The following is a 17,436-nucleotide window of genomic DNA, read 5'->3' as shown; positions in this document are numbered from 1 at the left end:
GCTTTAGAAACATAGGGTCCTTGTTTGGATTCGTCATTTTTTATCCTATAAGAAATGGGTTTATTTGGCGCATTAGCAGGAGTTGCATCCAGATTTTGCCCGCAGTGGGAACAATAGCCAGAGGTGTATTTGGAGTTGGAAGGAAGATTTTGAGTACATTAGGTATACTTAAAGAGAAAGCACAACCTATTATACAAACTGTACAGAAAGGTTGGGATGTAGCACGAGATGCAACAAATCTTATTCCAAATCCTGAAACAAGAGGAAAAGTTCAAGGATGGATGGACAATGTAGGAAGACAAGCAGGAAACTATTATAACAAAGCAAATGACTACTATAACCAAGCAGGACACTATATGGACCAAGGTGAAAGTTCTTTAACAGAGGATATAACCATGCACAACAATGGGTAAACAATAACCAACCTCAACCGCCTCAAACGTGGGGAATGTAAAGTTTTTTACTGAGATGAAATGAACAATACAGCATTGAGACAAATGGGTTAAGATGGATTTGTCGGCTTCCAGCAGTTACACAACGTGTTTGTCAAGTTCTTCCTATACTCAGGAAGTTTTAGACCGACTTAAAAAACAACAACAACCAGTTGAAAACAAACAAAACTAAATTTTTTTTACTGAGATGAAATGACCGAAGAAGTTGAAACGGTAGATTTGACACCACAAACAAAAAGTTCAGAACCATTGTCAAAACCTGTCAAAGAACTTACAGATGAGAGAAAAATTCAATAATAGAAAGTGCCAGGTCTGGAAATACAAACCCTAACTACAAAGTCACTTTTTCATAAAAATGGAACGGCTAGTATCTCAAAAAAGAAACAGACTCTCACAAATAAAATATTGAAGTCTGAAGGAGCTTTCGAGACAACAGATGGAAAAGTTTACTTCACTGACCAACAGTTCATTATAGAACATCTCATTGACTTAGAGTCGAAATATTCTAAACTTTACAACACAACACAAAAAGTTGAAAGGAAACAAAAACAAATGGCATATGATATTATGAAGATGTTGACGACACAACTGTTCCTGCAAGTGAGGTAAAGTCAGAGAAACCGAAAAGTGACGAAAAAACGATAGAAGAAGAAAAACCAAAAACTGAAGATAAACAAACCAAAGTTTAGTTTGGAAACTAAACCAAGTCAACCTTCATTAGCTGTATGGGTTGGCGTCAAAGACTTATGGCAGCAGGCGGTTATGTAAAGTAAAGAAAAAATATTTTTTTATTTTTATAAAATGCCCCCATATAGAATGGACAGAAAGTCTGCTAGATAAAAAGTTGCAAAGATATGTTGGAGAGTTTCGAAGAAGTTTAAATATAGGAAGGGAAGACCCATAAAAGTCTATGAAAACTGGCTGGTCTGACCTACGAATGGATTTGGAAACAGCACGTGCAAATTATCCAAACAGACTAGAGAGGTTAGAAGAAGAACGTCTTATGGACATCCTTTTCGATTGTTAGTGAACATTGCATGAAGTAAAAATTTTTTTAAAAAGTGACATTTTTTAAATTTTATTTGAAATGTACGCTGAGTTTGTTGAGAAGACCGTTGGGAAACTTGTTTGTTAGATGAGAAATATGAAATGGCATACCATTTTAAAACAATATATTTTACATATATTAAATGCTTCAGGTTGAAAAACAAAGAACAAAAGTAGCAGATACAAAACCATTAGACTATATCTTTACAAATGCTGGTAGGACTATTTCAGATGAAGAAATTTCATCCGAGTATACAGGTTTGACTATCCAATTCGTTTGCTTCAAAAGTCCTTCAGATGCAAAGGCAATAGGATTTAGAAGAGTTTTGTTTTCAATAGAACTAACGCATTTATGTTCGCAGTATATTTTCATGGGCAGTATAAAGGTTCTGATGGTCTAATAGACAAATTTGACGAAATGAAGAATCTTTACAGTTCGTTCAGACGAAAGTCTTGAGAAAACTCTAAATGACTTTCAAACTCAAATGAACAAATATTATTGGGAATTTCAAGAAAAATACGACTCTTTACTAAATGGAACATACTATCTGAAACTAGAATATGACAAGATGAACTCCACCGTTTCATTTCAAAAGATTGAAATTAACCCTCCAAGAGATACAGAGTTTTTATTTTGGAAAGTAGACAAACGTTCTTGGGCACAATTTCTTCGGTTACTAAACCAGAACGAACCATTACCACCAGATGGTCCATTTCAATTTATACTTCCACCAGCAGATTTGACAGTTTATAGAAACGTGTTTGACCCTCAAAATGTTATGTGTCATGCAAGTTTCAGTTCAAGCAACAATAGTTTTCTATGTATTGGTAAGGACTTTTATGACTTTGCTTCTAAATTCTACGAACCACCTAGTAACAGTTTCTCTGACTTTCAAGTTTGGTTCACAACAAATGGTGTGCAACATATTATTCCATTGTACTATGACTTTTATCTCGAATTGTCTTTCATATATAACTACGGAAAAGTGCTGAAAAAGTATTGAATGTGAAGATATTAGAAAATAACACGTTTTCTAACATCGTAGAAAACTCATGAAAACAATTTATTTTTGACACTTTCACAAAAAACATAAAAAAGTGAAGTTAAACGTTAAGGTTTACTGAACTGGTTGGATGTCGCCTTCACAGGTTATGTAGAATGGTTGACCAGAGAAGTGAAGGAGAGACTGAATTGCCAATTTCATATGGGGTAGTGGGTTCTCCTTGTTTGGTATTTTTATCCAAGGACGCTTGGCAAAGAACTTTATAATGGCTTCCTTCTTTGCTTGCTTTATGTCGTCGTAGGCTGTCCCGTCTGGTATTTGAATTGGAATTCCAGTCGAAATCTCGAGATTCAAGGCAGCCCTTCCAGAAATAGTGGTGAACTTGACCTTGGGCTTCATGACCTTGCGCAAGTAGTCTTTTACGCAGTCGTTAATTTAAATTAGGTAAATTGCCTCGTCAAATGGCTCGATGTTGTCCATTGCACTGCTTCAGAACAATACTTGTACTTTTTCAGAACAATACTTGCACTGCTTCAGAACAATACTTGTACTTTTTCAGAACAAGACTTGCACTGCTTCAGAACAATACTTGTACTTTTTCAGAACAAGACTTGCACTGCTTCAGAACAAATTTCCCGTAAAAGCTCTCAATTTGTGAGAAAAATTTTCTGTTTCAGAACAATACTTGTACTTTTTCAGAACAATACTTGTACTTTTTCAGAACAATACTTGCACTGCTTCAGAACAAATTTCCCGTAAAAGCTCTCAATTTGTGAGAAAATTTTCTGTTTCAGAACAATACTTGTACTTTTTCAGAACAATACTTGTACTTTTTCAGAACAATACTTGCACTGCTTCAGAACAATACTTGTACTTTTTCAGAACAATACTTGTACTTTTTCAGAACAATACTTGTACTTTTTCAGAACAATACTTGCACTGCTTCAGAACAAATTTCCCGTAAAAGCTCTCAATTTGTGAGAAAAATTTTCTGTTTCAGAACAATACTTGTACTTTTTCAGAACAATACTTGTACTTTTTCAGAACAATACTTGCACTGCTTCAGAACAATACTTGTACTTTTTCAGAACAATACTTGTACTTTTTCAGAACAATACTTGTACTTTTTCAGAACAAGACTTGCACTGCTTCAGAACAAATTTCCCGTAAAAGCTCTCAATTTGTGAGAAAAATTTTCTGTTTCAGAACAATACTTGTACTTTTTCAGAACAATACTTGTACTTTTTCAGAACAATACTTGCACTGCTTCAGAACAATACTTGTACTTTTTCAGAACAATACTTGCACTGCTTCAGAACAATACTTGTACTTTTTCAGAACAAGACTTGCACTGCTTCAGAACAATATTTGTACTGTTTCAAGACAATGTCCGACGTACCACCAACCCAGTCCATTCCCAAACCAGAGGAACCTAAAGCACCAGCCCCTGCACCTCAGTTCCAGCAAGTACCTCCGATTTACTACCAATTTCCACCTCAAGGTTACTACCCACCACAAGGCTTCCCGAACTACCCTCCTCAGCCTATGCCTTACTGCCCCAACCCTTGGATGTTCCAGCAAGCTCCACCCCAGCAATTCCAATCTCAATCCCAATCGAAGAGAGCCCAAGAGTTCGAAGAAGGTCTGAACCGTTTACGCAAAGAGTATGCTACAGCTCCAATTGAGAGAAAGTTGTTCCCGGACCAAAAAATAAAGTTTAGGGTAGAAGGTTAGATCTAACCTCTTTTCTACCCTCTTGAATTTTCATGAATTTTCATGAATGTTTTGTCATGACTTCTTCGTAAATGTTTTGTCATGACTTCTTCGTAAATGTTTTGTCATGACTTCTTCGTAAATGTTTTGTCAAGACTTCTTCGTAAATGTTTTGTCAAGACTTCTTCGTAAATGTTTTGTCATGACTTCTTCGTAAATGTTTTGTCAAGACTTCTTCGTAAATGTTTTGTCAAACATGAACGTACATGCTTTGTCATGATTTCATCGTAATGAGTGTAAAGGACCCAAAAATAATGTTTAGGTGAAGTGGTGCGATCTCACCTGTTTTTTCACCTCTTTTTTTCACCTCTTGAATTTTCATGAATTTCCTTAAGATAGAAAAAATAAAGTTAGTTTTATTTTTTTATTTTGTATGTAAGATATGATTTCAGGGATTTGTTTGACGAAGTGTCAACCTTCACTTCGTCAAAAAATAACAGTTATCTAATGAAAAAGTGTCATTTTTTGTATTTTTTTGTATGTAAGATATGATTTCAGGGATTTTTTTGACGAAGTGTCAATCTTCACTTCGTCAAAAAATAACAGTTATCTAATGAAAAAGTGTCATGATTTCATCGTAAATGTTTTGTCAAGACTTCTTCGTAAATGTTTTGTCAAGACTTCTTCGTAAATGTTTTGTCAAGACTTCTTCGTAAATGTTTTGTCAAGACTTCTTCGTAAATGTTTTGTCAAGACTTCTTCGTACATGTTTTGTCAAACATGAACGTAAATGTTTTGTCATGACTTCATCGTAAATGTTTTGTCAAACATGAACGTAAATGCTTTGTCATGACTTCATCGTAAATGCTTTGTCAAACATAAACGTAAATGTTTTGTCATGACTTCTTCGTAAATGTTTTGTCAAACATGAACGTAAATGCTTTGTCAAGACTTCATCGTACATGTTTTGTCAAGACTTCTTCATCGTAATGAGCGTAAATGTTTTGTCATGACTTCTTCGTAAATGTTTTGTCAAGACTTCTTCGTAATGAGTGTAAATCAGACAAAAATAATGTTTAGGTGAAGTGGTGCGATCTCACCTCTTTTTTCACCTCTTTTTTTCACCTCTTGAATTTGTCATGAATCTTCCCGAAATAAAAAATAAAGTTAGTTTTATTTTTTTTTATTTTTTTATTTTGTATAAAAAAATAAAAATGTCAACAATCGGCACAACAACACTTCAAACAACAGCACCAAACTCGTTAGTCATGAATCCAACATCTATGTTAGTAGAGATGAAAAGCTTCATTCCTTCTTCATATACTTTCGAAACAGAAATCCAGAAGATAAAGCAAGAACTGTTAACATGTAATTTAGACTGTAGTGCGAAAGATGAAACAAATGAACAGTATCTTTATGAAATGCAGGACATTATTGACCATTTGCCTAAACTACCTGAAATTCAGCAACAAAAACTCACTATTCCTGAATTCGATGAAATAGAAGTCAAAGCAACTGACTCAGTAGAAATAAAGAAGTTCATTCGTAAGGTAAACTATGAGTTTCTAGGATTTCATTGCAACCATAAGGTTATGGACAAAGATTGCGACATGGTATATAAGAATGTTTCTGACATATATAAATCTGAAGAATTTAAGACCTACGACAACTTTGTTTCGTTAGTTGCTGAATGTGTATGGCAGATAAGAGATAAAGATAGAAGAGGTAAGGTATGGAACAAACAGATAAAACCAGCAACTTTTGAGTTAAAGAAAACCATTGACGCTTTAGTTGTTCTAGCAGGTAAGGTTTCAATGTATAACGCAAAAATGAACCCGCAATGTTCAAAATGTAAAGCGGCAATGAGGAGATATAACTACTCCGTCAAAGAGATAGAAAGAATGAGAAACGACTATGCAGACTTAAAGAAAGAAGCAGAGAAACCAGCAGAAAATAAAATGGACATGTTAGCATTTCTGAACAAAAACTATCCAACTGCAGAAGATTTCCTTCTGTCTGACGTCAAGAAGAAGTATAAGAAACTTTTCGGCATTGTTAAAACATTCGATGTACTAAAAGAAGATAGAGGCTACAAAACTGTTTAGGATTTCAAATATACATCGTACAATTCATGTAAACGCTTGTGAAAAAACAGGTGAAAAAACAGGTGAGATCGCACCTCTTCACCTAAAATATATTTTTGCTGAAAAAAATGACCAAATTTCATTATATAACTGTTATTTTTTGACGAAGTGAACTTTGACACTTCGTAAAAAATCCCTGAAATCATATCTTTTATACAAGATAAATGAAGAATACGAGTACATACAGTTTAACAAACAACTCCGTCTCATTCGTTCGGTCAAAGACGATATGTACCAGATGCAAAGTATTTTGACAGCATGTTTTGCTCCAGAAACCAAACATACAGACATTGGTTCAAAAACCAAAGCACACAAGAACTTTTGAGTGAAATTTCTCTAGACCGACTTTTTTCGGTCTAGCATAAAACTCATGAAAATCGTAAAAAATGACCAAATTTCATTATATAACTGTTATTTTTTGACGAAGTGAACTTTGACACTTCGTCAAAAAAATCCCTGAAATCATATCTTTTATACAAGATAGAAAATCTTACTCGCCTAAAACTCATGAAAATCGTGAAAAATTGCGACCCAGACTTTTTTCGGGGTCGCCTAAAACTCATGAAAATCGTGAAAAAATGACCAAATTTCATTATATAACTGTTATTTTTTGACGAAGAGAACTTTTGCACTTCGTAAAAAAAATCCCTGAAATCATATCTTTTATACAAGATAGAAAAAATAAAGTTAGTTTTTTGTAAAATATTTTTTTTATTTTGTATGTAAAGACATATATGACAAACACTGAGTTTGAAACAGTTAAAAAGATAGACAATGACACCAAATTGGTTAGAATAGGTGATTTAAACGTAAGATACTCAAAGAAATACAACAAATATTCTTTGTCAGACATTTTATCTCCATCTGGAAAGAAAACAAAGGACTGGGTTAGAATTGCTTCTACTCAGAAAATTTTGACAAGAAATCCTGAGCTCATGATATCAGTAAGATTCTATGGAACTGCAGCATATCTCATTGACAAAAGTCTTATACCAATAGTTTTGTTATGGTTAGACCCAGTTGTTGGATATAACTTCATAACATATGGTTCATTCGATACGGAACGTTGCAGTGAAGGCTTACTTTACATCGTTCAGAAACCGAAGGACTTCAATACAAAGAGATATAAGATAGGAAGAACATATAATATAACTCAAAGATATGACAGTACAGTCAATAGAGTCAAGGTTGTGTTCGTTAACGATATGAGAGCTGCTGAAACAGAACTACTTGAAAAGTTTGAGAAAATGTATGGTGCTCCCACGAAAGGTAAAGAAACGTTTGAAGTAGATGAGATAGATAAAGCTATAAAATTATTTGACGAAGTTGCTGAAAAATACATGTAAAGCGTTTATTTTTGGTCTTTTGTGAAAGTCAGAAAATAAAGTTAGTTTTATTTTTTTGTATTTTTTTGTATAAAAGATATGATTTCAGGGATTTTTTTGACGAAGTGTCAATGTTCACTTCGTCAAAAAATAACGCTTACCATGTAAAACGGTTGTGAAATAACTGGGGTAGAAAAGAGGTTAGATCTAACCTTCTACCCTAAATTATATTTGTGCTGAATTCAGCAAAAATAATGTTTAGGTGAAGTGGTGCGATCTCACCTGTTTTTTCACCTGTTTTCTCACAAGCGTTTTTTTTGGTCTTTTGTGAAAGTCAGAAAATAAAGTTAGTTTTTATTTTTTTATCTTGTATGTAAGATATGATTTCAGGGATTTTTTTGACGAAGTGTCAATGTTCACTTCGTCAAAAAATAACGCTTACCATGTAAAACGCTTGTGAAAAAAACAGGTTAGAAAGGAGGTTAGATCTAACCTTCTACCTACCAAACATTATTTTTGCTGAATTCAGCACAAATTTCATGAGTTTTGTATGTTTTAGACCATGTGAGAAAACAGGTGAAAAAACAGGTGAGATCGCACCTCTTCACCTAAACATTATTTTTGTCTGATTTACGCTCATTACGATGAAGAAGTCTTGACAAAAACATTTACGCTCATTACGATGAAGAAGTCTTGACAAAGCATGTCGAAGAAGTCATGACAAAACATTTACGAAGAAGTTTTGACAAAACATGTACGTTCATGTTTGACAAACATTTACGAAGAAGTCTTGACAAAACATATACGTTCATGTTTGACAAAACATTTACGTTCATGTTTGACAAAACATTTACGAAGAAATCATGAAAATTCACGAGGGTAGAAAACGTGTTAGATCTAACCTTCTACCCTAAAATATATTTTTGCTGAAAAATGACCAAAAATCTGAGTAAAATGGCATAAGATTGCTTCCCTCGGAAAACTGAGAGAAGAGATTCCGTATGAAAACAGTGAAGAACAGCGAGTAGGTAAGAAACCTTAGTCGCCTAAAACTCATGAAAACAGTGAATTTCCTTAAGATAGAAAAAATAAAGTTAGTTTTATTTTTATTTATTTTTTTATTTTGTATGTAAGGACAGATATGTCAACATCAGAGAACACAACAACAGTTATAGTTCATGAAGCCATAAATGAAGAATATGAGTGGGTTCAGTATAACAAACAGTTACGTCTCATTCGTTCGGTCAAAGACGATATGTACCAAATGCAAAGTATTTTGAATGCTCTTCGTTCTACAAAGCAAGCACATCATTGGTTTGAAAACCAACAGACAAAAGAACTTTTAGAAGAATTTCCTCATATGTTTGCGACCCGAGGAAAACCGCGGGTCGAGATTCCGTACGAAAACAGTGAAGAACAGCGAGTAGGTAAAAAACCTTAGTCGCCAAAACTCTATGAAAACAGTGAAGAACAGCGAGTAGGTAAAAAACCTTAGTCGCCAAAACTCTATGAAAACAGTGAAGAACAGCGAGTAGGTAAAAAACCTTAGTCGCCAAAACTCTATGAAAACAGTGAAGAACAGCGAGTACGTAAAAAAACGTAGTCGCCAAAACTCTATGAAAACAGTGAAGAACAGCGAGTACGTAAAAAAACGTAGTCGCCAAAACTCTATGAAAATCATGAATTTCCTTAAGATAGAAAAAATAAAGTTAGTTTTATTTTTATTTATTTTTTTATTTTGTATGTAAAGACAGATATGTCAACAACAGAGAACACAACAACAGTTATAGTCCATGAAGCTATAAATGAAGAATACGAGTACATACAGTTTAACAAACAACTCCGTCTCATTCGTTCGGTCAAAGACGATATGTACCAAATGCAAAGTATTTTGACAGCATGTTTTGCTCCAGATACTAAGAAACCACAAGACTGGTTTAGGAACCAAAGCACACAAGAACTTTTGAGCGAAGCACAGCGAGACCGACTTTTTTCTGGGTCGCCAAAACTCTATGAAAATCGTGAAAAATTGCCAAACGGTTTGAGAGGATATTATGTACATAGACTTCTTGTAAATGCTGTTGCAATGTGGGCTTCGCCTCGTTATGCTTGGTATATTTACAGACTTCTTGACGAAATTCATAGACAAGAACGTGAAGAGCTAGAGAACAAGCTTGAAGCAAAAGACAAAAGCATTCAGAAAAGAATACCACGTTCGGTACCAAAAGGAAAGGAAAAGAACTATAAGTATATGATTTATACTGAAGAGATGGAGAAAGAAGAAGATAAAGATATGGTTATGTTGCATTTAGTCAGAAGAAACAACAAAAGCTTTTACGACCTTGCTAAGATTTACAAATCTGACAGAAATTGGTTCTATCGCGAAAACTTACCGATTTCAATGACCCCAAATGAAGATGTGAAACAAATAGTTCAAGATACGTTACCTCAAACACACTATGATATGAAAGGTTGTACAATACTTACCTTCAAAGAAGATTTGCCATTGTTAAAGGAAAAAATAACAGAGTATTTTGACAACTTCAAACAAGTAGAGTAGATGAGCCATTTATTTTTCAAGCTTGACTTTTTACAATTTGAACTTTGTTTGCGTAGATATGAATTCTGAAAGAAGTATGAGGGTCTTGTATGACTTTATACTTCTCCCATAGTTCATGTCTGTCAAACTTACCTGCCATGGACTCTTTCATAAGTTCCATGAAATCGTCTTCGGACAATCCAGGGAAAAGTATAATGTCAGTAAGTATTCTTTTAACATCCTTACTTAAACTCTTTGCTGTCTGTACACAAATGACAACTGAGATGTTAAAGTGTCTGAGCTTCTTAAGAATTCGACACATATCTTGTTCTCTGTTCTTTAACAAAGGATGAGAAGCAAAGTCATCTAAGATAAGAAGACATCTATGAGGGTAAGTCTTCCAATCGTAAGATTGCAATTTCTTCGAAATGTATTCTATCTCTTTCTGTTTGTTTCTGAAGTGTTTCTTCTCTAATATTCTCTGCATTTCCTCATTTGGGTCTTTAAACTTAGAATTTATATACTCATTTATAGCATTATACTTCAAAACTCTTCTTTGGTACTTCTTTATCCAATCTAACAACTCAGTATCCTTTATACATACTAACTTAGACTTCTTTATAATATCTTTGAACGAATTGACGGTTTGGTCAAATTGACCAGAAGTACTACAAATGACTACTAACTCATAGAATGGGTTCTTCTCATCTAGTTCTTGTTGTTGTGCAGCCATTTTAAGATAAGTGAAAGTCTTACCCGACCCAGGTGTGCAATTAGACCTGTTATACCATTCTGAGCAAATAAGAACTTGTCATGTATGGGTTTTATCTGAGCATTTTCTAACTTCCTCTTGTTCTTGTTTAAAACATTCTCAAATTTCTTGTCAATGTCAGCAAACTTTTTTTCTAACATATTTTTAGAAAAATTAAAATTTTTATCTTTTAGAAAATGTCTAGCGATTTCGCTATCTATATTCGAGACAAGCTTTTCGACTCTAAAAACATCTGTCGACCATAAAATCTTACATAGTGTAAACAAGAAAGGTGAATTTGTTCTAAAGTTCTGTTTCTGGAATATGACAAGAACCATAAAACATTAAGCAGAGCAGTCTTAAAATTTGTCAATGACAGACTTGTTGACAGAGATGACACCGATTGGAAAGATGAAGTCCAACAAAAGTTCTTAGAATGCAAAGAAGACACATGCGCTGTTCTTGAAGATGAAATAGAAAACAGAATAGAAAGCTATTAAAGGACAAAGAACTTTTACATAAATATGGTTCGGAGAAATTTGACATAACTCCACCAGAAAAGAAGAAGAGAGAAAAAAAGAAAAGAAAGTAGAAGAAGAGAAGAAAGAACCTGAACCAGTTCCAGAGAAAAAGAAATTTGACATGTAAAAATAAACTTTTATTTTTAGAACATTTCTGGGTCAATGTCAATGTTCTCTTCCTCTTTAGGAGCAAACACTGGCTTAGACTCTAAAATCTTTTTACCCAATTTACCTTGAACTTCAACTATCTTAGACTCATAATATTCATAGTCGTCTGCTTTCTTTGGTTCATAAGGTATAACAAGTTTGTATGCTTTGCCTTCTTTAAGGTTTGAAAACCTTCTGTCAAAACTTTCTTTGACTGCTAACGAACCTTCTATGTCTAAGTCTTCAAATTTCGCACCATTTTTAGTCACAATAGCAAACTTAACTGGTTCGATGTTCCAAACTTTGCTGAATGAAGACTTTTCAAAATGGTAGAAGTAAACATTCAAATATGTGAATGGGTCTAGTTCTTCTTTAAGTCCTGACATGTACTTGTTTACTGAGATGAATTTTGTCATCTTTTCTATCGGATAAAAAAATATTTTTTTTTAAAATTTACTCAGAAAAAATTTTCTTTGTATATACACCATTCTGAACATCTAAAAGACTTTTGACATTTGCCAAGAATGTTCGTTTAGACGCTGTCATATAACCATATTCTTGACAATATTGTTTATACGAATCGTACAATGACCTTTCATCTAAACACTCAAAGTCAGTTTCATCTATGAACAGTTCATATACACTCTTGTTTGCTTCTAACAATGTTTGTCTCTCTTCGGTATGTGGAATTTGTCTTGGATTGAACTTTGAAATATCTAATGTCATAAAATATGAGAACAAGTGGTTGTAAAAGTCAGATGTCAAAGTTTCTGCTAAGTCGTCAAAATATTCTGTATCTTGCATATGAGAATCTGACGTTCTGACAACTACATATCTTCTGTCAGAACTTTCTAACTTCATCGGAACAGTATTGTTTGAAACCATAATGAAGTTTGCAACATTCTCACAAACTCTTGAGTCTTTATACTTTCTTTCAACAACACCAACTTTGTCTGTTATAAGACTCTTCAAAGCATCTGAGTTCAAAACTTTTGTTGTATCTATACTTTGAAGTTCATTGCAAACTATAAGTTTCATATTCTCTATTGAGGAGTTAAACTTGCCACAGATGTTTTCTAAGTTTGTCATATTCGGGTTCGAATAGCCTTCTAACAGTTTGCACAAAATATCTGTAAAGAATGTGTTCTTACCAGTTCCTTGTTTTCCAATTATAATGAGAGCAGTTTCATTTTTAGCACTTGGATGTTGTAAGATGTTTGCAAACCAACATAAGATATACTCATAAACCTTTTCGTTTCCATTGCATATAATTTCTTTGACATGGTCTAACCAAGCTTCTATAATATTTTCTTTCCATTCTACTTGTTCGTATTTATATCCAGTGAAGATAGAATAGAAGTTTGGAGAAGGTGTATAAAACTTTATACCTCGAACTGAAAAATCTTCTAACTTTGACAATAAGATATCCCAAGCATCTAACATCTTCATGCCAACTTGTACGACTTTTATTTTCTTAAGTTTCTGTTTACATTCTTGTTCTGAAACTATTGTCGCTTTAGGTTTGTTAAAGACTACATCCCATTCTTTCATAACATAACATTCTGGGCAGAGTCAACATAAATGACTAAACGTTTCAAATTCTCGACTGCTTTGTTATAGTCTCGAAATGGACACATATTTCTGAATGCTTGGAAGTCATAAAAATCTGAAACATCTATTCTGTACATTTTTATAAAAATAAAAAAAAATATTTTTTTTATTCTTGACTTTGTTGTTGCATTTGTTGTTCTTGAGCTATTTGTTGTTGAAGTTGTTCTTGTAATACAATACTTTCACCAGTTGCATCTTCCAATTCGAAACTTTCTGCCGTCATTGACAAATACATAGGACATAAAAGTTTTACAGGAACAAAGTTTGCGTCAACTAATGTCAACGTTATACTTGCCAAAGTGTTTGAGTTCACTAAGGTTGAAAATTCTGCATTCGAATGAACAATAGGCAAACCAGCAGAGAAAGTATTGTTTATACGCATAAGTATCTTTTGGTCATAATAGTTTCTGTCGACATTCGAATAGCACTTTGAACCTAAGTTTGAAACAATATATAAGATTGGTGTGCTTAATGTCAATGGAATAGACATTCCTTGTATGACACCTTTTCCTGTTATAGGAAACTGTTGGTAGTAAAAACCAGAAATAAGTTTTGTATTATAGCTCATATCGTTTATAGTAAACTCAGTCGGACATCCAAACATAATGAAACCTGCTCTAGTTGCAGCACATGTTACACCCGTACTTAAAGTATTAAATAAGTCAACAAAAACCTGTTGGTGGTATATCTGAGTAAGTATCTTCAAAGGAGTATTTTTTACCATTCACAACAATAAAGTCTTCTGGTGTCAAAAGAGCAAAACAGGCTTTAGTCGTCATTGTGTTTAAAGTTAGTTTACAATACCGTCCTTGAGGACTTTGTAAGTTTGTTGTTATAGAATTATATGACTCAGGTTTTTAGTCGTAATAGTATAAACCATTATATCTTCTGCCATTTATATATATTTAAAAGTTTTTCTGAAAGTGGAGAAGAACTTCATCTAAACTTTCACATGGCGTTTCTTGAAGTTCTCTGTCTAAGAAGTTCAAATATTTTGTAAAGACATAGAACTTTCATTTGTCTACACGAACAAACAAAACAGGGTCTTTCATATCGTTCAAAAGTGTGTAAAGTCCTTTACATGAAATAAAGTCTATATTATTTTTCTTCAAACATCTTTCAAGAAGTTTTGACATTTTTACTTAGCAAATAAATTTTAATGAAATGTTGTGGTCGTCAAATATTTTTATGACGTCTGGGAAACTATACTTTAAGTTCAACGTTTCACCTCCTTTCATAACGTATATCTTGTCAATGGCATTATATGAAACACCACAGCAACTAATGTCGGGTTCTATTTCTTTGATGTTTATATCGTCTGCCTCTGTCAAAAGTTTCAATAGTTCTTTCAAGACTTCATGAGGTGCAATGACATATGAGTTCACTTTTACAGGGTTGTGTTCGACCAAGTTTAACATTATACCTAAAGCTTGACAAATCTTCTCCTGAGTTTGAAGTTTGTCTTTAAGTTGTTGGTAGTCATTTCGAATATCTGCAACAGAACTTAAGTCTCTGCTAACTTCAGGATATGTTGGTTGTTCTTTTACAGGAACAATTGCTATACCATCTTCGTCTTCGTATGGTTTCCCCACTTCAACATCTCTGTCTTTGACATTGACAATAACACTTTGACTGTTTGTTTGAGTTGTGAATTTAACTTCACATCTGCCACCGCCATTAAACCTTTTGAAACACTTACGCTTCTATTTTTCGGAAATGACATTTTTACTTAGAATAAAAAGATGGACGTATTCGAGTATCTCTTCGAATTGAAGCAGAACAAAGTTTACACACACAAAAATACAAATACATTGACAGAATAGTTCTTTATACAAAAATGGTAAATGTTATAGAATAGCAATATTTGCTGAACCTAAATATTTTCATAAAGCAAAGAAAGTTGGTATAACCGAGATGGTGAAAGTTCTTGACGTTGACAAAAATATACAACAAAACTTACAGATATTTCTAAAGGAAAGTTTATAATACAATATTATGTCAAAACTGGCGTACTGTCAATATTTGACGGAGAGAAGTCAGTTCAAGAACAACTTACTGACCTGCTGCCAAAATCTGCTCGATGGAAGCTGTCGTTATGCCAATCTGAGGAGCCCCAGCAGGTTTCATCGAACGAATCTTCAAAAGAGCATCTTCCGTGAAAAGTGCTATTGGTTTTGTAAACTTCTTTGCTCTCAGTTCATCTGGACCGTCTCTGTCACCAGTATATTGTATTTGAACTGTACTACACAGTTGAAATACCACCCATAAAGTCTTCTGAGTCAGCAAATGGAATGCCAAGCCAAAAGTTTGAACGGTCTCCATTTGTATATTGAGTTTTTTGACCTCCTGTATGAGTCCATACTTTCACATATGGCAAATAGAACTTTGCATTTCAGGGTTAATGGTTGTTGTGAAGTTGTTGTTAAAGTTCATAGCATCTAATGTCAAGTTGTATGACCTCATATCCTCAACTGTAGAATATTCTTCTCTTGGATAATATTTGCCATCTATGTTTATATGATATTTAATACCGGGGTTGTAGAAACAAAATAGTCATTTATAGTTCGTCTGAACAGTACAAACATAGTATCTGCATGTTTCATTGCAGTTGTTAAAGCAATATCTGTTCTTGCACCTGGGTCAGCACTTTGGTTTCCAACTTCACCTGCAAAGTCTTTGACAGATATTTGGTGTATAGGGAACATAAGTGGAACTGCAATATATTTGGCAGCTAAAGCATTTGAAATATCTGGGTCCAACATATAGACTGCAAGTCTGCTTTCTATTCTCTTGCATTCAAACTTTTCGCATGTAAACTTAACTGGGTCCCAAGCAGTTCCAGCAGCATTGAAATAATAGTTTACTTCATTGTTGAAGTTTGAGAAACCAAAGTCTAAGTCAACTTTGTCTTTGCAAAAGTCACAGAACTTGGCTCCACCAGTTCCAGCTACAGTAATGCTGAATGGGTCTTGTGTTGGTGCAATGACTAAGTTATTTTTGCTTGGAGTAAGTTCGATAGAAATTTTTTCCTGCCCAGTTTGGCAATATCTTAAAAACCTGAAGATGAGGAAAGATGACAAAGGAACTCTAAGTTTCAGTTTTACTTTAGTGGCAGCAGTTCCATCTGAACCAGAAAGTTAACATAAACTCCTGGAACGTTAGGGTCAAGTCTTCTTATTTTCTCAATAGTTGCATACTGGTCTGTTTGTTTCTCTAGCTTGTGGTTGTACTGAGTTTCTCAAAGCGAACCATTCATAGTTTGCCCATGTTACTGTTTGAACTAAGTCAGAGTTAGAATATATCTTATATCCCATGAAAACTTCTGGAGCATATTGGTATCCGACATAGAAAATTCCATTGCAACCTTTCTTGTCAGACAACTTGGCAGAAGGTTTTATTTCAATGTCTTGTTCCACGTATAAGAATGAGTTGTCAATAGAAATAATATGAAACCTGTCGCAAGCAATATCTACTGTTGTTGAAGAACCTTCTCCAAACTCACCTACGTTTCCATAAGAAACAGCAGTTGTATATTCGTAAGTTCCAGGAACTATTTCTGACCTTCTAATGGCATTGTCGCATTCGTTTACCATTCGGAAACATTTCCGTTCATGGCATCCAAAACTGTTTGGCGTTATATTCTGAGCGGCGTACATTTCATTGGGTAAAAATATAGAATAGTTGGATTTATGTGTCATAATTGTTTCGGACCAAGCTTTACTTTCTTCCTGACTGAGTTTTTAACTCTTCTTTTTCCTTCATTGCCACTACTTTCACTAGATGAAGTTACTTCTTCACTACTTTCACTTTGTTCTACTCTTCTTCTTTGGTGTCGCTTTTGGTAACTTGCCCTCTGCTTCAAGTTGTTGCATCTTTGCCTCATGTTCACCTAGTATGTTGTAAATTTCCCATGTCCTTTTTGCCTTTGGCTCTGGTCGCCCATCTCAGGTAACCTATATCCTAGAAAGAGTTTGTCATAGTTTGTATTTGAGTCTTCGCGTATTGTTTGCATGACTCTTTCCTGAGTTTCCGGTTCAAGCTCTTCAAACAGAGCTTGTCCATATGGAATAAGCTCGTTTCCAAATATATGTTTTTGTAGCCATTCTGGTTTTCTTTCCATGTTACCAATAATATCTTTTGTGAATGGGAAAGCTTTTACCCAATGTTTCAGTCTTGCGTCAT

At 34.1% G+C, this 17,436-nt stretch overlaps 6 protein-coding genes and 6 pseudogenes across 12 annotated transcripts, besides 1 other annotated feature; 8 read left to right on the top strand and 4 right to left on the bottom strand.

Moving 5' to 3' along the window:
- Window positions 1-17,436: part of a mobile genetic element that runs on past both edges of the window.
- Window positions 1,852-2,503, top strand: TVAGG3_0009830 (annotated as a pseudogene). Its single transcript has one exon. A coding segment is annotated over exon 1 (652 nt).
- TVAGG3_0009820 (uncharacterized protein) lies at window positions 3,890-4,237 on the top strand (the record flags this gene model as incomplete). The annotated part of the gene is made up of 1 exon (XM_051219863.1): window positions 3,890-4,237. One exon carries the CDS (start codon window positions 3,890-3,892, stop codon window positions 4,235-4,237), a length of 348 nt encoding a protein of 115 aa, XP_051104849.1.
- Window positions 5,431-5,766, top strand: TVAGG3_0009810 (annotated as a pseudogene). Its single transcript has one exon. A coding segment is annotated over exon 1 (336 nt).
- On the top strand, window positions 5,809-6,363 carry TVAGG3_0009800 (annotated as a pseudogene). The gene has a single exon. A coding segment is annotated over exon 1 (555 nt).
- Window positions 7,377-7,706, top strand: TVAGG3_0009790 (annotated as a pseudogene). The gene has a single exon. A coding segment is annotated over exon 1 (330 nt).
- On the top strand, window positions 8,827-9,126 carry TVAGG3_0009780 (KilA, N-terminal/APSES-type HTH, DNA-binding family; the record flags this gene model as incomplete). The annotated part of the gene is made up of 1 exon (XM_051219862.1): window positions 8,827-9,126. The coding sequence occupies one exon, from the start codon at window positions 8,827-8,829 to the stop codon at window positions 9,124-9,126; it is 300 nt and encodes a 99-aa protein (XP_051104848.1).
- TVAGG3_0009770 (KilA, N-terminal/APSES-type HTH, DNA-binding family) lies at window positions 9,442-10,245 on the top strand (the record flags this gene model as incomplete). The annotated part of the gene is made up of 1 exon (XM_051219861.1): window positions 9,442-10,245. One exon carries the CDS (start codon window positions 9,442-9,444, stop codon window positions 10,243-10,245), a length of 804 nt encoding a protein of 267 aa, XP_051104847.1.
- Window positions 10,262-10,957, bottom strand: TVAGG3_0009760 (protein of unknown function, DUF4106 family; the record flags this gene model as incomplete). Its single annotated transcript, XM_051219860.1, has 1 exon — window positions 10,262-10,957. The coding sequence occupies one exon, from the start codon at window positions 10,955-10,957 to the stop codon at window positions 10,262-10,264; it is 696 nt and encodes a 231-aa protein (XP_051104846.1).
- On the top strand, window positions 11,173-11,623 carry TVAGG3_0009750 (annotated as a pseudogene). The gene has a single exon. A coding segment is annotated over exon 1 (451 nt).
- TVAGG3_0009740 (protein of unknown function, DUF4108 family) lies at window positions 11,640-12,059 on the bottom strand (the record flags this gene model as incomplete). Its single annotated transcript, XM_051219859.1, has 1 exon — window positions 11,640-12,059. The coding sequence occupies one exon, from the start codon at window positions 12,057-12,059 to the stop codon at window positions 11,640-11,642; it is 420 nt and encodes a 139-aa protein (XP_051104845.1).
- Window positions 12,097-12,642, bottom strand: TVAGG3_0009730 (annotated as a pseudogene). Its single transcript has one exon. A coding segment is annotated over exon 1 (546 nt).
- On the bottom strand, window positions 13,361-13,744 carry TVAGG3_0009720 (uncharacterized protein; the record flags this gene model as incomplete). Its single annotated transcript, XM_051219858.1, has 1 exon — window positions 13,361-13,744. The coding sequence occupies one exon, from the start codon at window positions 13,742-13,744 to the stop codon at window positions 13,361-13,363; it is 384 nt and encodes a 127-aa protein (XP_051104844.1).

This window comes from Trichomonas vaginalis, chromosome IV (assembly GCF_026262505.1).
Source record: "Trichomonas vaginalis G3 chromosome IV, whole genome shotgun sequence".
Classification (NCBI taxonomy): Eukaryota; Parabasalia; order Trichomonadida; family Trichomonadidae; genus Trichomonas; species Trichomonas vaginalis.
The sequence above is the reverse complement of the archived record's forward strand: the minus strand, read 5'-3'. Positions and strand labels throughout refer to the sequence as shown.